The sequence below is a fragment of the Solanum verrucosum genome, unplaced genomic scaffold, assembly GCF_900185275.1.
Source record: "Solanum verrucosum unplaced genomic scaffold, falcon-dt-bn FXZP01000049.1, whole genome shotgun sequence".
Taxonomy (NCBI): Eukaryota; Viridiplantae; Streptophyta; class Magnoliopsida; order Solanales; family Solanaceae; genus Solanum; species Solanum verrucosum.
In genome coordinates, this window is record NW_026020221.1 from 2696114 (window position 1) to 2715040 (window position 18927).

General features: G+C 32.3%; 3 protein-coding genes across 3 annotated transcripts; 1 reads left to right on the forward strand and 2 right to left on the reverse strand.

The window, feature by feature from the left end:
* Nucleotides 1-815: 815 nt before the first annotated feature.
* On the reverse strand, nucleotides 816-2206 carry LOC125830912 (fasciclin-like arabinogalactan protein 4). The gene has a single exon (XM_049510101.1). The coding sequence runs from the start codon at nucleotides 2094-2096 to the stop codon at nucleotides 816-818; it is 1281 nt and encodes a 426-aa protein (XP_049366058.1). The 5' UTR covers nucleotides 2097-2206.
* Nucleotides 2207-4472: 2266 nt separating this feature from the next.
* On the reverse strand, nucleotides 4473-6640 carry LOC125830919 (transcription factor MYB98-like). Its single transcript, XM_049510110.1, has 3 exons — nucleotides 6126-6640; nucleotides 5926-6052; nucleotides 4473-4895 (listed from the first exon to the last, which is right to left on the reverse strand). Exons 1-3 carry the CDS (start codon nucleotides 6638-6640, stop codon nucleotides 4473-4475), a joined length of 1065 nt encoding a protein of 354 aa, XP_049366067.1.
* An 8626-nt stretch (nucleotides 6641-15266) lies between these two features.
* LOC125830932 (iron-sulfur cluster assembly protein 1-like) lies at nucleotides 15267-18927 on the forward strand. The gene is made up of 3 exons (XM_049510122.1): nucleotides 15267-15690; nucleotides 15848-15902; nucleotides 18397-18927. The coding sequence occupies exons 1-3, from the start codon at nucleotides 15399-15401 to the stop codon at nucleotides 18548-18550; spliced, it is 501 nt and encodes a 166-aa protein (XP_049366079.1). The 5' UTR covers nucleotides 15267-15398; the 3' UTR covers nucleotides 18551-18927.

An 18927-nucleotide genomic window follows, 5' to 3' on the forward strand; every position in this document is an offset into this window, starting at 1 on the left:
ATTGCCCGTACATCATTTTCACCAGTACTGTCCTATTGCTCCATCACAAATCCAGACAGATTCTTTTGTGTTTCTTTTAGGTGACCTAAATATCTCCTTCCATGTCCCATCTTCTAACAAAGTGGGAAAATCCAAATGCATATTAAAAAAATTACTTTTAGCCAACGCCAAAAGTGTGCAAAATTGAATTGTTATAAAAAATAATAGGCTTTGAATTTTTAAACAACGCCAGCTAAGAGTTGAAAAGAAAGAAAAAAAATTCCAAATAAAATGACCTAAGTAGCGTCTTCTTATTCTTGAGGGTACTCTGCATTGCTGAGATCAACAAGTGAAAATTGAATGCACCTGGTTGGTTACAGCCAAGTACATTTTCCAACACCTCAAAGATGTACTTTTTCCTTTTTTTGGGTGTTTAGTTAAACAAAAATTATAAAGAATAATGGTATTTTTTCCCGTTAAAGATCCAATATTTCAGCAAAAGATTGGTCAATCTTATGACTGTGTCATCAGCTTTTTATATGAATAAATAATAATCAAAGGGAAAAGAATTGGTTAGGTATAATCAGAGGCAGGTGTAAGCTAAAATCTATTTAAAAAGTATGCAAAACTTTGTAATTTCATAAATATTAGTAGTACTTATGTAGCAATTGCAATAAACAAAATGGAGCTCTTTACATATTACAACACCATATGAAGCTTTAAGAAAGAAAAAAAACCACGGAAGAAATGATAAAGGCAAAAAAATAAATTGATACTACTTGACCTAAATCACCTCCACAGAGTAGGAAAAAATAATTATACTATTTGAAAATTAATTAATACCCAGTAGCTACGTAGAACCCTATGCAGCATAAACCCAAAAATATTCCTATTGTACTTTTAGTGTTCGCCGCCGACGACTCTTTTTCTCCGAACCTCGGCGGTGAAGATAAGTGGTTGGTTGAACCGTCAATATCCGGCGAATTCACCGGTGAGATAGAAATCTCCGGTGGGTCAGCTGATGCAGGTGCTCCACTACTTGGTTTATTTATTACCTCAATTGAATTCTTTTGAAAATATTCTTTAGGCAATAAAACCTTCGATACCCCAAATATCACCACTGGATTCTGATCAAACACCGTTCGAGTCACCGACGCCTGAACGATCCCGGTATCGATCGATACATCCCCATTTCCTCTAGAAATGTTGAGGGTGAAACTTCCAGCCCCATTTTGCTCCGTCGCCAATGTTGGTTGAACTGGGTTCACTATCGATTGCAGTGAACCCAGAGGGTAGTACGAGTGCAAAACGTGGAACCTAAGCACATCGGTCTTTTTCTCCGCCGGTAAAGATTGAAATATCTTCGATGAGTTCAGATCCGAAAATGCCTGGTCTGTCGGCATAAATAAAGTTATTCCAGCACCCCTTTCGTCATCCTCAAACTCATCTTCCACTCTTGAAGCCATCAGCATTGAAGCGGCAATATTAAAGTCGTGCCCATCGATTAGTGTCTGGGTTATGTTGAGACCTAAAGTGGGTCGAGTTTCAGATGCCATTAAATTAAACCCATTAGGAACTAAAACTGAATCAACGGTGAAAATCGAAATGTTATACGGCACTGTCTTCACAGAATTGATAACAGTAGCGTTGGAATTCGGTGAATGGATAGTGATGGCATTTGAAATCGGGTCATGGGTAATGTTAACAGACCCGGAATTGCTAGGAGCTCGTCCGGTGGTCTGATACAGAGTAGTGACAAGTTTACCGGCGGGTGGTATAAGGAGGAGATCAGGCCAAGAGTAGTACTCGAGCAGAACATGGTAACGAAGGACATCGCCGAGACTAATGGAGGATGACGACGGAGAATGGTTGTTCATCACATCGGAGTTGCGGATGAAGGTATTGGGGACCGCGAAAAGGGTGACGGAGGATCGCTCCGCCAGATCGGCGGCGACGGTGGTGGTGGAAAGGAGATTAGTGAATTCGGAAAGCTCAGGGTATGAAGATAGAAGATGGGTAATGTTAATGGCTAAAATGGGTATGTAGGAAGTGGACAAGAGAAGAAAATAGAGAAGGGTGAGAGGGGTAAAATGGGGAATGAAAATCGTGGCAGCCATTGTTGTTGGTTCTGACTTGTGAAGATTCAAGAGGCAGAGAGTGATGAAGTGAGAGAAGCTTAGGAACTGAACAAAGATTGCTACCCACCCCTACCTTTTTACCCCTTGGGGTATGATAGTGATGCAAATTATTATATTCATATTTTAACATTTAACATGATTTTAAAGTAAGATAATTATAGGGGTAATTGGAGAAAATGGATACTTTTTGGCACACATAAAGTTAAATCATACATTAATAAGGGTCGTTATAGCCGGATAAGAAATAAATTATCTATAATTCTATATCTTAATTTTTGTATAACTTATAAGATATCTAATATGTAGATAAGAAAAACGTTATTTATGTATATAAATATTACGATATTTGATTGCCAATTTAGAAGCTTGTTTAACTAATATATGTATAAAAGTTATGAGGAAATTTATATATTATTTTATACGAATAGAAAATAAAATAAATAATATGTATATAACTATTCTTTGCATAAACTAATACATAAATTCACTTATAACTAATTTCTACATCAATAATATTTATATAACTCTAATTAGCTATCTAACGAGCCCTAAAATTCACAAGGCAATGTACTCTACATGGAATGTTAAACATAAAATAATACTCCCTATGTTCTATAGTACTAACAAAATTTGTGAGGTAATTCACATTTATTAAGAAAAAATATTAGTGTGAGAAATAAATAGTAATGGGATAAGAAAATAGTGATGGGATAAAACTTTTTTATGTTGTTTGGTTGTCATGTTTGGGATAATTTATTCCACCATTTATATCATAGATGGCCGATGGGATAAGTTATCCCATATACATGGTGGGATAAGTTATCCCAGGATAGCTAACCCAAGATAATTTATCTTGGATAACTTGTTCCCAACCAAACGATGAAGGACATAATTTGAATCATACTTTTTGCTATTGTCCTTTATAAAATCATAAATAGACTTCGTAAGTATTTCAATTTATCTCCTAGAAAATATCAAACTTAGAAAAAGGCAAATATGAAAATAATTCAAACATTTATCTTAAATTTTGAACAATTCAATTAATATGAAATAGAAAAAATACATTTTATTTATAAATAAATAGCTAATATATGCACCTATAATAGTTCAATTCTTTCGGAAATATTGTTATCAAGGCTGTCTAATAAGTACCTCCCCCATTCCCAGTTTACTCGTCAGTTTTAGCAAATTACTAATATCTTTTAAAAAATAATATTATTAAATAATTATATAAAATATTACCAGTTAAACTTAAAATTTAAAATATAATTAATATATAATTTAATAAAATAAATTTATAATAAAAGGGTCAAATGGAAGTAACAAAGGAACAGATGGAGTAATAGTAGCAAGAAGAAAAACTAGAGTTGCCCACAGGTAAAGATAAAACGAAAAAGAACAAAAGCGGTTGTTAGTTTTGTTACAATGTGAATTATATAGGAGTTAAACTCTATATACAAATAATAATTAAATGATTTCTTAGAAAATAGGTGGTTTCTTACTTATTTCTAGTATTTATATGTTATCTAGCAAAACACTGTATATAAGATGAAATGGGGAGTGAGGCTTTGGAGGCGGCGAAGGATTGGATGGGTGGGAGGAGAAAATAAATTTGAAATGTCATTGGTAATGTAACTTGTTTTCCTTATTTCCGTTAATTAGGAAAAACAACTTGTTTTTTAAGAGAAAATATTTTTCAAACATTTTTGATCAATCAAACATGAAAAAATTTTAAAAAAATTTTCAAACAATATTTTCCTCTAAACCAAACACACCTGGAAAGAGTTTTTGCCTGTCCTCGACATGTGAAGTTACTCTACCGTCTCAAATTATTTATCGTATTCTTCTTTTTACACATTCTTAAAGAAAAAGTTATTTATCAAGTAGAGTTTTTGATAGTTTTTATTTTATTTCAAAATACAATCTATTTTTATTAAATATATTTACTTTATATAAAATTATGGTATTTGTAATCTTTAAAAAGTTACTGCTTAGGTTAGTGTTTTTCTCACTTTGAGCTTCAAAATAACATAACTATTTTTAGAAGTCACGAAGTAATAATTACCTCCCACATAATTTCACTACTTTCATCAGAAAGTTAATTTTTCTCATTTTCAACAATTTTTTTTCTAAAAGAAATATTGTTCAAAGCATTTAATCAATTAAACATGAAAATATTTTCTGAAAAATATATATTCCTCCTTACCAAACACATTACAATATTGCACATATATATTAAAAAGTACTATAATATCATTCTTAATTTAAACAAACACCTATAATTGTCTCTCTCTATATGTAATATATGTAGCATCTCATAAGAAATTACAGTCATTTTCATGCACTATAACACTATTACTCTGAATAATCAAAATCCATCAAGTCAAGCTCCTTATGATTTTCTTCACCATCTTGCATCAGTTCATATGGAATCTCCAAATCATCAAACAGTTTGTTATCCAAACCAAATTCATCATTGAAATTATCGTAATTTGCAGGAACTTCTTCAATTGTTGGCTCTGTAGATTTACCTGCATTATTATTACTCTTTTCGAAGTTTAAACTTTGGATATAATTTTGGAGGATCGAACTTGGCCTAGGCCATTTTGTGCGACATTTTCGTCTCGAAAATTGTCTTCTTTTAGTAGCATTCCAATGGTTCTTTATCGAATTCTCAGTTCTACCAGCAAGTTTCTTTGCTATTTCTGCCCATTTGTTACCTATTTCTGCATGTGCTTTGATTAATATCATGTCTTCCTCCTCCGTCCACAAATCCTTCTGCTCAAACAAATCAATACACAAATTTCTGTTAAATCTAGTTAATTATAACGATTAGAGTTTTCTCTAGCGTAACAAGTGTGAGTTCAATTCTCACTGAACAAAAATTGAGAAAATGTCTCATCATTTAATTGACGATTATCAAAAAATCAGAAAATGTTAACAGCATTCAATATATATAAGGGCTCTAGCCATATTATGACTTGTGATCCATTCATAGATACCGACAGAAGATAAATAGGTACTCAAAATAAGTAACATGATAAAAAATTATTAGACAACTCATTATCAATCTCGATTCCTTTCGATATGAATAATAATTTAACTGATTTAATTGACTAGTACGTAATAATAAGTACGGTTCTCCTTCGTTCATCTAGTATTTGAAGAATTAAAAAAAAAGGAAAATTAGGTATATATCTAATTTGGTATGACAAAAATCAGTTTCTGGTATTTAACTACCATAAGGAAAATATTATCCATCAAAAGAAAAAAGTTAATTAAACCGACTTTTTTTTTTTTTCACAACAATGTTATCTTTTTAAATCAAACATTAAAACATTATTATTGATCTCTCTTATGAAAATAATAATTATACAACTCCAACACTCGATATTTCCATCAAATACTCTCCGATAGTCCGATTTGCTAATATAATTATTATTAATTTTAATATGTATTTAAATTTCACTTACTAAATGAGCATTGAAATTTTAAAAAAAAATTCAATATTCAGGTGTTTATATCAAATCAATATGTGCACACTCACGCATATCATCCAATTAAACATTTTAGCATTTTTCTTTATATTAAAACATACTTTTTTCGTATAAAATTCAAAATTTATATATATTCCTAATCAGAAATTATACCAAAAAAATAACCGATATAGAAAGAAGGACCTCAAAGAAAGTAAAAGACATTATCGATAGAAGTTGATAAACTTGCATTTAAGAAAATAGATTATCACTAATCAGGGAGGTGAAAAAAAAGAGGAAAGAAATAATTGATTAGAAGTAAAAAATCATACTTTGATATCAGGTCTAAGATGATTGTGCCACCTTTCTCTACATTGCTTCCCTATTCTCCCTTTCAACACTTGTGCTATTTGTGACCATTTTCTATCTCCAAATCTCTCTACCAAATTGATCAAAATCCTGTAAAAATGTAAAACAATCAAATAAATTAACATTGATTTTTTCCTTAAAAAATAATAATTAAGATTAATACCTGTCTTCTTCAATAGTCCATTGACCTTTGACTGATTTTGACTTATTTCGAGTAGCCCTTCCTATTTTTCTCATAGATGAAGAAGAAGATAAAATTTTCATATTCTTTCTTCCATCAATTTCTTTATCATCATAAATATAATTAGTACCATTGATATCAATAGTATTAGTAACACATGAACTTTCATCAGGTACAACATTGAAGTTGATAGGCTTCATATCTTGATTACAAATAAAGTTGTAATTCATATCCATAGAACTCTCAAAATTCTTCATGACTAATGTGCTACCACTTGCACTACCATTTTGCTCAAATGGCTTGAATTCATAACCAAAATTGAAATCTTGACCAATTGATGAGAAGTTATCATCATGATTTGAGAGTGGATCGAATAACGGGTCATAAATATTATTCCTATCGATCATGAAATTTTGATCGAGGTGACAAAAATCTTGAAGATAATCTTTAGGGGGTGTGCAAAAAACATCTTGATTATTACTATGATTAAACTCCATGGGATCAATTAGGAGTAAAGCATGAGAGAAAGAATTAGGAGGATTTTTTTTATTTCTTTTTGGTGATTTGTGTTTTTCAATTTTTGTTTTGCTAGTTTTATTTATTTGTGTTATATATATATATATATATATATATATATATATATATATATATATATATATGTAGTTAAGTAGTAATAAAGTGTGAAGAGACATTTATTACAGTGTGAATGTATCTGGACCCTCTTTGACCTTGATGATCCAATGGCAATTGTTTTGTCAAGGCTTGAGCAAAATATTTGACCAATTTGGGATTGTTTTATAATCATAATAATATTTCTCTTTTTGTCGAATTTTGTAAATATGATGACGTAATTTTAGATCTCTAAAAATTTGATCCAGCTTAAAAAATTATGGGGTATCTCTATTTAATATTTTCTATGTTTTGCACTATATCACTCTGAAATAATTTTGAATATATAATGTTGTAGTTTTATAGAACTAAAATTTTCAGATAATAGATGGTTAAACTCCAGTTTATGAATTTCACATAAAAATGACAATGATTCAAGTTAAAATTGATTATTGCTCTTAAATGATTCGTAATATCTATGAAGTATTGGACATTAAAATTTGAATATATTTAGACAAAGAACATTTTTACTACTTATCTTTCCCTTATATCCAATGATCTAACCGAAAAAATATTCATTCTTTTTTTTAATCAATTAAGGGAACATTTCTAACTTCAACTAATATGGTTGAAATTTAGGCAAAAATAATTTAACTTTAGATCAATATAAAATATTGTTGATTTATCTAAAATTTGGCCTTTTCAAAATTATCTTCCAATACTACATATCTAAAGTTATTTGAAAATAACACATATTAAGAAATCGATAAACAGAACATAGTTTAAGTAGCAACATCAAAATTAAGTATGCATATGCACTTCTCTTCCATCTATTTTTTTTTAATTAAAATTGCGACATGACTTAACGAAATATTCATTTTGTTTGCTATTAATTTTCAATTTCATGGTTAAAAAACCTATTCACTTTAATTAAACAAGTTTTCTTTTCAATGGAATTAATGTACTTATTAAGGTGCCATATCGATTATTATTATTATTATTAGATTAAATAAATATAAAATAGAATAAGAGACATTAGTTTATTGTTTTAAAAGAAGCCTAAGCTAAATATGATACTTTTGGTTTTGGCTATGAATTATGATGACGTTTGATAAGGGATAAGACATAATTCATTCTTATTTCCCATAATTATATCCCTTTGTTCAATAAGGAATTTCACAATTATAGTGCACTAATTTCTTTTCACCATTTTATAAAAAGGTAGTAAAACAAAAGAAGCCTTATGATAGTCAAACTAAAATGTCATTCAATAAAAAAAAGTCTATTTTGCATGGGAAAAATGGCTTAAAAGTTAATTAAATGAACCGAATTGATTTTGTAACAGAAGCTATGTCTACCTAACCATTTTTTTTATTGATGACATTAAATTTTATACTTACTAATTGTCATTTAAAGTAATATCAATACTAAATTGATCAGGTAAGACATAGAGGAACTTAATGAATGAATATTAATTACATTAATTAAGGTAGGATTAATTACTAAAATCAGCTAAACAGAGTATACTTTATATTTTAATTATTTATCGTAAGTCATTTAGGCAGATCCTTGTCAGTGCTTGATCCATCAGATCCGTTGGTGCTTGATCTGTCTGATCCGTCAAATTCGTTGATGCTTGATCCGTCAGTGGTTGATCCGTCAATGTTTTTTCCTTATATTTGAATTTGGTTTAATAAAAACGATAAAGATGAATCTTTTATCTTTTACACATATTATGAACTGATTTTATGGAGCGGGTTGTGTTGATTTTGAATTAAAAAATTCCAATTTATGAGTGAAAGAGAGACAAATGGAGGAAGTATTGTCCATAAAGAACATGTAAGTCCCTAACTTAAAAGTCATAAGTTAGGGATACTCAACTTCTGATTTTTGGTTTTTTTCTTACCTTTTTGCTTAGTAAAAAAAAACTTTAAAAGCCAAAAATTACTTAAATTAAGTTAATCTAAACACCCACTTAGTTTATTCATGACCATTCGTTTATGTTTTCATTATTTGTAAATGATTCTAAAATCTTCCACTTAGTTTATTCATGATCATTGTTTATGTTTTCGTTATTTGTAAATGATTCTAAAATCTTAAGCACAAGGCAATTCAACAACTTTGGGCAGGGAAAAGGATATGATTGCGGGTCTGTTTGGAAAGCCACCTGGTAATTGGAATTGGTGGAATTACTAGGGTAGTAATTACACTGTCTAGTAATTACACTGACCTGTTTGGTTGCCACAGTGTAATTACACTGTAATTACACATGTCCTGTTTGGATGTCACAGTGTAATTACACATGTTCTATTTGGATGCACAATTGCAATCATAAAATTATAATAAATTTTAAAAAATAAAAATTAATTATTTAAAATTTATACTAGACAAATAAGAAACTTAATAAATGACATTAAATTAAATATTTAAGATATATATTATTTTTTGAAAATATATTAATTAATAAACATATTTTCTGTAACTAATATTATGAAAAAATAATTGATTTATATTTTTTCAAATTAATATATTTCAATTGAATTGATCGTAACAACTAAAAGTATGAAGTTTCTACGAACATCATGAAATGTATGTTTGATAAAAAGAATAATATATAAATAAAATGTCATAAATTATTAACTGTTTGACAAAAATATAATTTATCAACTCTAATTAAAAAATGACGTGCAATGTACATTCAATAATACTAAAACAAATGAAACTGAAAATATAACATAAGTTATAAATTCGAAACAAAATTTTTAACATAATACTCTTATAACAAATTTCAACATAGCAATAAATATGATTTAGTTTTAGTTTTTCTTAATAAAGAAAACGTAAGTCTATAACCTTACTTAACAATAAATTCTATTTTAATTTAAAAATTAGATTATAATAAAATTATGCTAATGAGAAAATAAGCATGACATAAAAAAAATAGATAATACGAAAAAATTACATAGAATCACTTAAAGTAAGGTTGAGAATAAGAAGAAAATGAAATATAATAATATAAAATAAAAAATAAACTTTTACAAATTTTTAGAATAATAAAATTAAAAAAAGAACTTAAAATAATAGAAGTAAAAAAAATTAAAACAAAAAAATTAAAATAGAAATAAAAAAAAAAGAAATTAAAAAGTAATCAGGTGGTAATTACACCATGTAATTACCAGCAATTCACAGCCTCTACCTGTGATTGTAGAGTGTAATTACCCCATGCCAATTACACCAATTACCTGCTGACCAAGTAATTACATGTCCTTCCAAACAGGACAAGACAATGTAATTACACCAATTACACCAAATCCAATTACCAGGGTGTCCTTCCAAACAGGTCCTAAGTGTTTGCACAAATTGCTCCTATTTTTGAGTGATTTTTTTCTTTATAGTTTATTTCATAAAAAATATTATTTAAAGAATCCATCTATCTAGACCTAATTCAATCAATATATATTTAAAGAATTTTCATCTTGCTGGACATAAGTTCAATGAAAAGTAAGTTATACAAAACAAGTTATGTCATTGTGTTTTTCCGAATTTGTTGTAGCATTTGAAAATTAAAGCCATGTCTTTTGCGGTATAAGTTCTTTATCCTTTTTAGAGGAAAAAAATTGATAGCGAGTGTGAAATGATAGCGTATATGTATGGATCTATATTAGGATATGTTGCTCAAGCCAAATCACGCCAACGTTATGAAAGTTCCTTGATCATATGAAATAATAATAGCAACATAACTTGTTATGCCTTGTAATATAATCTATGAGATATTATGTTTGATGTCATGAGTGTAACTTGCCATATCTTTTATAACAAAACCTGTGGCATATTATGATACTAACATCCCAAATATAAACTTATACCTCATTCTTCTCAGAGTCCACTTATGGAATTAGATTGGACACATTGTTATTGAAGAGTTACATTTTTGGAAAAACTACGTAACCACACATACTTTACTATCACATATACATATTTTATCTCTAGTTTAAAATATTACACACAATACCATTTTTTAATAATTATACCATATATTTTAAAAAGTTATATCAGACATCCCTTAAATATGATATTGAATAATTATCTTAAAATATAATCTCCTTAATTAATATGACACTAAACATTCAAATTTTATTTTCTCTCACCTCACATCAACCGTTTCCCTCCCCAATCCCATTAACCGTATGTATCTCTCCACACACCCATGTAATCCATTTTCTCCACTTCTTCCTCAAACATCTCTTGCCTGTTCTAAATCAACAACCAAATTTTGAATATTAGTAATATATCAAGAGGTAAGATTTTCTTTAGGTTTTCGATTATTTTCTAATGTATCTCAAATTTATACAATTTCATGTATCTGGGTTAGAGTTTCCCTTTTTCTAAAGTTCGATAGTAGTTATTACACTGTTTGAAGTTGTGTTGTATCCATAGAACAATGTCTCAAAATTCCGAAAATAGTATGAGTTCTTTATCCATAGAGTATTGTTTGAAGTTGTTCAATCAATTTGTTTCTAATATTAATTTGATTTATCCAATATTAATTTGATGTATCAAGTATCAATTTTATACATTATATTAAAAACATGTATCTCGAATTATGTGTATCTAAATATGGAATATACAAAAAGAAGAAGCATATACATCTAATTATGTGTATCTAAATTTCATATGTTGTATCAAAAAACATGAATCTCGAATACATAATAATCATATGCATCTAATTATGAGTATCTAAATATGGAATGTAACTGAAACACGTGAATTTAAAAACAAATCACGATTGTAGAGTATATGTCGTATCATTAATCCAAGAAAAATAGAAAATTATAAAAATTCTTCTTTTTTTTAGCATCTGAATTTTTTTCTCATAAATGTAGAGTATAGCTCTAGAGTATCTATCGTAGAATATGTTGCTAGTTGTGCTTAGATTCAACGAACCTCCGTCAGATCCATCGAAAATTTTGCTTTTTTGTCCCTTTGATTAATGAAGATTTGGAAAAGGTCCTCAAGTGTTGGAGATGAAATTTGAGTCAATTGGAGAATGAAATTGTTAGGGAGAAACCATCACTACAATTTGGCAGGAAAAACTTACAAACAAACTGTAACACCTTGACTTTTCAAAGCGTCTAAATTAACTCGTATCTTTGTGGAAAGACAAAGAGAGTGAGTAATAAATTAAAAAGGATGTGGTATGTCATATTTTGAACAATATTTTAAGTGTTCAAGGGTTGTATCTCAAGTTTTGAAGTTAAGTAAGTGGCGAAATAAAAGTTGGCGGAAGTTATCATAAGGTCCTTTTTAAGATTTCTTTGAAATTTGGGTCAAATGTCTTTGTGATTTTCTCCCAATATATAAAGAGTTATGGGTCCCACGACCTATCGAATCGAAGGTCTACGAGTCTAGTTTCAAACACATTAAACTGTTTGTTCATACGACTTCAGAATAGAGAGATATTTGCGTTTTTGTGGGACTGCGCAAGCAGGCACGTGAGGTGGGGCCCTAGGTTGGTGGAACTTTACATATATCTTCTTCTTCGAACTTTTTCTTCATTTTTAGCTAAAAACCAGAGAAAAAAAAGAGAAACCCATTTCTAGGATCAACTAAGGTACATATTTTCTCGACTTAAGTCCTTGACAAAAGTTGTTCTACGCGTTGGGCTCATCATCGTGGTATAATTTGTTTTATTGATTTCGTAGCATATCACACTTTAGTGTTGGGACAACAAGAGTTTGGATATATTTGAAGGTTTTGAAGCGTATTACAACTTTAAGATCGAGGTAAGACCCTTTTTTCATCGACTCTAGCTTTTATAAGCAACAAATAGCAATTTGCGACAGAAATACATATATTTTATCATATTGTCATGGTATCTTTTATTTTTGTGTGTTGATTATGGTCCTACCTTGTTGTAGTATCGATGGAGTATTGAGTAAAAGTCGTTAGGCCACGTAAATTTAGCGAAAAAGGTATGTTAAGTTTATTCCCTACTTACGGCATGTTTCCTTAAAGCTTAGAAGCAATGTATTTGGGTTGTTGTCCTTGATATACTTGTAGCCGTGATTGTTGATTGTTGGCAACTCGAGTTGATATAATTCTCCCTTGTCGGGATTCTTATTCAGTTAGTAGCGTCCCTATGTTGGACATGACTTAGAGGCTATTTGTATAGGTTGCTTATAACTAAATTGCTCGCTTTTAGCGGTTGGATTGTTATTATTGTCGTTGGGGCTATTGTGGTTAGCTGCATGAATGTGATATATGCCTAGAAGGGCTATGTTCTGCCTACAGGGCTATATTGATGCCTAACATGGCTATGAGTTGCCTACGGGGCTATATTGTGCCTAGAAGGGCTATGAGTTTGGCTATATTGACGCCTAAGAAGGCTATGTGCTTCCTACAGAGCCATGTTGTTGCCTAAGAGGGCTATGAGTTATCTATAAGCTACGTTGATGCCTAAGTGAGCTATATGCTGCCTATAGGGATATATTAATGCCTAAGAGAGCTATGCGACTGCCTACGGGGCTAGGGGATTACTGATAGGGGTATATAGGCTGATTGACACCTTCCGGACTTATGGGGGCCTGGGTAGGTGGTCTTGTGTGCTGTTTGTACCTGCCGAGCTTATGGGGGCTTGGTTAGGTTGTTGTTTTATTATTTTTGATAAGTTTAGATTTAGGAGCAGGTCAGTACACTTATCTTATCCTTGATTTATTTATTAGATTATTCCAGTATATCAGGATACCTCATCATAGTCTATTGTCTTTCATACTCTGTACATTATTTTGTACTGACGCCCCATTGCCTTGGGGGCGCTGCATTCATGCATGCAGGTCCTGACAGACGACTGAGTAGACCTCCTCAGCAGTAGGATTGACTTTTATCCGGTTGGCTAGCCCCTTTCCTTCAGAGTTGTCAGAGTTGGGAGGCTTGTTACCTTTTGTTGTATATATCTTTATGTGTAAGCTGGGACCCTGTCCCGCTAATCTTTACTACTTTTAGAGGCTTGCAGACTAGTGTGTGAGGGTGTATAGCTACGTTATGGCCATACTGGCCTATGTTGTTGGTTTGCTGAAGCTTGTGAGCTGTTTGATGTATTGTATTGATATATACTTGCTTTTAGTTTTGGTATAGATATCATGGTGGCCTCGACGATCCAATCAGGACTTCTGTGCTAGTTGACTATTTATTTATATGATCTCCTGGGAGTAGCTGTTTCTTTTATAGATTAGTTGACAGGGGCCTTGCCGGCTGATGACTTAGTTTTAAGCCGAGATATACTTGTATTTTCTTGATTACGTGTGGCTGCCATGCGCTAGTAGCAAATGGTTCAGCAGGGTCGGCTCGGGCCTGAGTTTTGGCATTAGGAGTCAGTTGCGCCCCTCGAGTTTGGGACGTGATACAAACAACTAAAAACCTCGAAAATTGAAGCTTGAAAGGAAGAAATTGATGAAAAGACGAAGGTTTCAATATCAGATTTAATAACGTTTATGATTTTAATTTTTTAGCAAATTAGTTAATAGTGATACAAAATAATTCTCTAACCTATTTGTTAATTCCTAGAATTTGCTCCGCTACTTAAGACATTCCGTTATAGTAGTTTAATTCAAAAAATTAATCACGTATCTCGACCTTATACACCCAACAGATACACATATCTGATGTATCTCGACACATGTATCCATCATCCGAAAGTGGTTAGCACGTAATAAAAAAAACTATCGAGATTCCTAGTAATTAGGTTCTAAACTATTGGAATTTATGTAGTTTATCCTACATTTTTAGGGGAACTTTCACATATAGTCACTCAAAAATAGTCTAATTACTCTCCATATCTATAGTTTGATAATTACAATTCTTAGCTACATGTTATATGGAGGAGAGAGGCGAGCGAGACTGGGAGAGAGATGAGAGAGGGGGCAAAGAGTGGAGAAAGGTGAATTGTATATGTATATAGGTTAGATAATTGTATATTATACATATATATTTGTATATATGGCAAGAGATATTGGGAGAGGGAGGAAAGAGGCGAGCGAGATTGGGAGAGAGAGGAGAGAGGCGAGAGAGAGACGGCAGAGAGGGGAGAGAGATGAATTGTATATGTATATATGTTAGATAATTGTATATTATACATATGCAATTGTATATATAGCAAGCGAGATTGGGAGAGGGAGGAGAGAGGCGAGCGAGAGAGGGCAGAGAGTGGGAGAAAGGTGAATTGTATATGTATATAGGTTAGATAATTGTATATTATACATATGTATTTGTATATTCTGACGAATTATACATATACAAACATGACTAATTATACAAACTCGAAGTCAGCCCGCGTAATTAATGTATAATGTTAGTCGTGAGTGATAATTATAGCAAACTATAGCTATGATGAGTAATTAAGTAGTATAAGTTTGTTTAACCGCGTAATTTTCCCATTTTTTAAGTAAGGCCCAACTAGAAAGGGGTTGGCCCAATAACTAATTCTACATGTTGAGGCCCAATTCTTTTTCCCCCTCGATCGGTGGTACCGCCTCTCTTCTTCTTCCACACAAACAGGAATCTCATCATATATATACACAATAACAGCGACACACGTATCGACATAGCTCCTTAATTCCCAAATTCAACAAATTAGGGCAAATAACGAAGATGTTGAAGCACGTCGGAAATCGAATTTTGGGGTTAGGGCAACGATCGCCGGTGACGCGAGGGGTTTTGCCCCGGCTGTATCATGAAAGAGTGGTGGACCATTACAATAATCCCCGAAACGTTGGGTCCTTTGACAAGAACGATCCCACTGTAGGTACGGGTCTTGTCGGAGCTCCGGCTTGTGGGGATGTGATGAAGCTTCAAATCAAGGTCGATGAACAGACAGGGAAAATTACGGATGCTTGTTTCAAGACCTTTGGTTGTGGCTCTGCGATTGCTTCTTCATCCGTCGGTACGTTTCGTCATGCTTTTTTCTAGGAATTTTTTTACCTTCTGCACATATTACATTTTATCAACTTATTTTAATATTATGAATTGATTTTATTGAGCATCTGATGCAATTTACGAAAGGTTGTGTTGATTCTGAATTAAAATTTTCCAATTTTCAGCAACTGAATGGGTGAAAGGTAGACAAATGGAGGAAGTACTTTCCATAAAGAACACGTAAGTTTAGTTTCAGATTGTCCCCTTCACTTTTTTTTACTGCCTTCATGATTTCCTCCTCAGGTGACCCTGCTTATAAGTAATTGAACTGCTGGTTCTCTGAGTTATATATTCTGCCATGTTGTTCTTACCTGGGAGTCTGGGACAATATCAATATTGTTTTTGAAATGGTAAAGAGTGGATTCAGTGGCTTCCAAGTTGTGTTGGATTTCAGTTTTCAAAATATTTTGCTGCAAATTTGTATATTAACCAAAGTACGGGTAGCATAATCCCCCCTTTTTTGGTGAGGGGTGGTGGTATTAGCTGGAGTGCACGTTGACCAACTGACTGGATACATGTTATCTCTCACTAGTACAAGTGTACAAGAGTATTTTTGGTCTCCGAGATTTATACAGATGAAAAATTTACGGTGTCATTTTTGTTGAGATTTGAACCTTAAGATCCCAAGAATGTTACTTCAGCTCTTTGGATGCACGGTTTGCATCATCCTTCTAACACCCTCCATCAAGGTTGAACTTCTAGGAATTAGATGTTTTCTTTTATCGTGTATATGTCAGTTCAGCAAAATTGAAGGTATAAGTTAGTTTAGAATGAGTCTACACGGGATATCTCAGCCCCACCTGTAACAGGTCAATCAGAAGGTGGTCTCTTAAAATAGGAATTTTAAATTGAGCTTGAGAATACTTTCTTTTTATGAACTTACTGAAACCTTGGGAGAAAAGCTTATTGAAACTTAGCCAAAAAATACTAACAACTCCTTGTTACCTTTGTCAAAAAAAATACTAACTAAAAAAAGAAAAGAAAAAAGAAAATGTAGCCGAAAAATAAAAATAGAATGCAGCAAGTCTTTTGGTTGAGAAAAAGCTGAAAATATTCCACTTACTTTGGACTTGGGCTCAAAATAGTCCTATTTCTTTTTGGTGGAGCATTAATAGTCCTATATTCCTTAAAAAGTGGTGTGCATATTTAGTTCCAATCCTTACAGCCGTGAGTTTTGCAACAGGGCCACTAATATCACGTGATTTTTGTTCAAGCAAAATAAATTCCTCTCTCCATCTCAAAACAAAGCCGACTGGTTCTCCTCCCCCATTTATTTCCCCAATAACTTATAGGTTTATAAAAGGAAAGCATGCACTTTTTTGGTATTGTGATCTGATACCGTGGTGCATTTTTTTTTTGGTATTGTGGTGCTGCTACTGTGCTGTGTTTGTTTGTATTGTGGTCTGCTACTGTGCTGTGTTTTTTTGGTATTGTGGTGCTGCTACGTGCTGTGTTCTTTTGGTATTGTGGTGCTGCTACTGTGCTGTGTTTTTTTGGTATAGTGTTCTGCTACTGTGCTGTGTATTTTTGGTATTGTGGTGCTGCTGTTCTGCCTTTTTTGGTATTGTGGTGCTGCTGTGCTGCCTTTTTTGGTATTGTGATGCTGCTACTGTGCTGCGCTTTTTGGTTTTGTGGTGCTCTGCTACTGTGCTACATTTTTTTGGTATTCTGGTGCTGCTGTTGATTTTTTTATTGCTGTAAGAAAGTCCCAAAGTTTTATTAGTACTTTATTAACTCTCCAAAACGTCTTATCTTTGTGTGTAAATTTACTTCTTCCTTTTTTGAATTAAAAACTTCAAAAATCTGGGCTAGAACCGTCCTTTTAATTCTTCACATTTGGATCTTCACACATAGTGGGGATCATGAAAGTTAGAGTGTGTTAGTAAGTCAAAGACATCACTATGACTTCATAGTTGCATAAATGAAGATGAAATTCTGTTATGACATTGTCACCTACAGCTCAGCTTCCGCCAAGTTAACCTAAGCGAGATAAACCAAACTCTCATATTAAAGAGCCATGTATTCTTGCAAAGTAACAGTGCCTACTAATCATTCAGGGAAGGCACCAAGACTGCTGCAAACCTGTACCTTATAGAAGATATCTAGCCGTGATTATACTTTTTACACCAAAGTAGTCTGCATCCTTGAAAACCTCAAGCCTTGAATCCAATATAACTTGGAAATGGCCAGTCTTGTATCCAACCATTCATCACATTAAGTTAAGATTGAGGATGGAACCTCATCTGTAAGAGAAATCTCAAAAGCATAACCATGTACATGAAGCACCATTTTGGCTGGCTGTCGGTAACCTATTCAACATAATTTAGTTTAGAGCGAACTTACCTTTAGGTACGGGATATGTGAGGCATGGCCAACTTTCTTTTGTAAGATAATAGGTGTATCATTAATTAAGCACCAAGAAGGATTGACTAACTGGAGGCGTTGCTTGCTGACTTTCTGTAAGTTGCAGTTTATTTAACAGCATTTTTCCAATGCATGTATATATGTGGTTTAAAACATTTTAAATACCTGGATTCTTGGTACATCTGTCCCTTACTGTCATCTTTGATCCACCCCCTCCCCCCCTATTTCGTGACCTTCAACCTGCTTGATGGTTAATTGGTAGTCTGCCTGTGTGAGTATGTATTCTGAAGCATGTCTGACTTTACTGCAGGGAGATAGCAAAACATCTCTCCCTTCCACCTGTTAAACTGCACTGCAGTATGCTTGCTGAGGATGCAATTAAGGCTGCTGTGAAGGATTATGAGGCAAAGAAGGCAAAATTTAATGGCAATGCAGAAAATGCATCATCCGAAAAAGCAGCTTGATATACTAGCTGAGAAACGAAGGATGAAGTTGGGCATAAAAATACATGTATCCCGTATTTTCATAGATGTAAATTAGTTGTCTGACTGTTGGGTTTGTAATGTTGTTACTTTGGATGAAGAGTGGATCTTGCTTTTGCAAGTTTCTGTTACCCACGTCGCTTAGACGTTGTCTAAGTTACAGAATCCTGTTCCTATGCTTTTTCAAATAATGGCGATGATTTATTAGAGCCCGTGATCAAGTTGTAGTAGATGCATCACCTGTGTCACATAGTTGTAATATTGAAGTGATAAAGCTTGAAGCTTTGTATATGTATTTTTTTTACTAAAAACTTGAATTATTATTTTTTAAAATAAAACAATTATCTCTTATTCGAATA

Bases quoted from the DNA above. Each gene is read 5' to 3' on its own strand.
- LOC125830919 (XM_049510110.1), bottom strand. From the start codon at position 6,640: ATGGAGTTTAATCATAGTAATAATCAAGATGTTTTTTGCACACCCCCT. The intron at 6,053-6,125 runs GTATTAATCTTA...ACATTTTTACAG, and splicing joins TGGACTATTGAAGAAGACAG to GATTTTGATCAATTTGGTAG. The intron at 4,896-5,925 runs GTATGATTTTTT...TTGTTTGAGCAG, and splicing joins ATCTTAGACCTGATATCAAA to AAGGATTTGTGGACGGAGGA.
- LOC125830932 (XM_049510122.1), top strand. From the start codon at position 15,399: ATGTTGAAGCACGTCGGAAATCGAATTTTGGGGTTAGGGCAACGATCG. The intron at 15,691-15,847 runs GTACGTTTCGTC...TCCAATTTTCAG, and splicing joins GATTGCTTCTTCATCCGTCG to CAACTGAATGGGTGAAAGGT. The intron at 15,903-18,396 runs GTAAGTTTAGTT...ACTTTACTGCAG, and splicing joins GTACTTTCCATAAAGAACAC to GGAGATAGCAAAACATCTCT.
- LOC125830912 (XM_049510101.1), bottom strand. From the start codon at position 2,096: ATGGCTGCCACGATTTTCATTCCCCATTTTACCCCTCTCACCCTTCTC.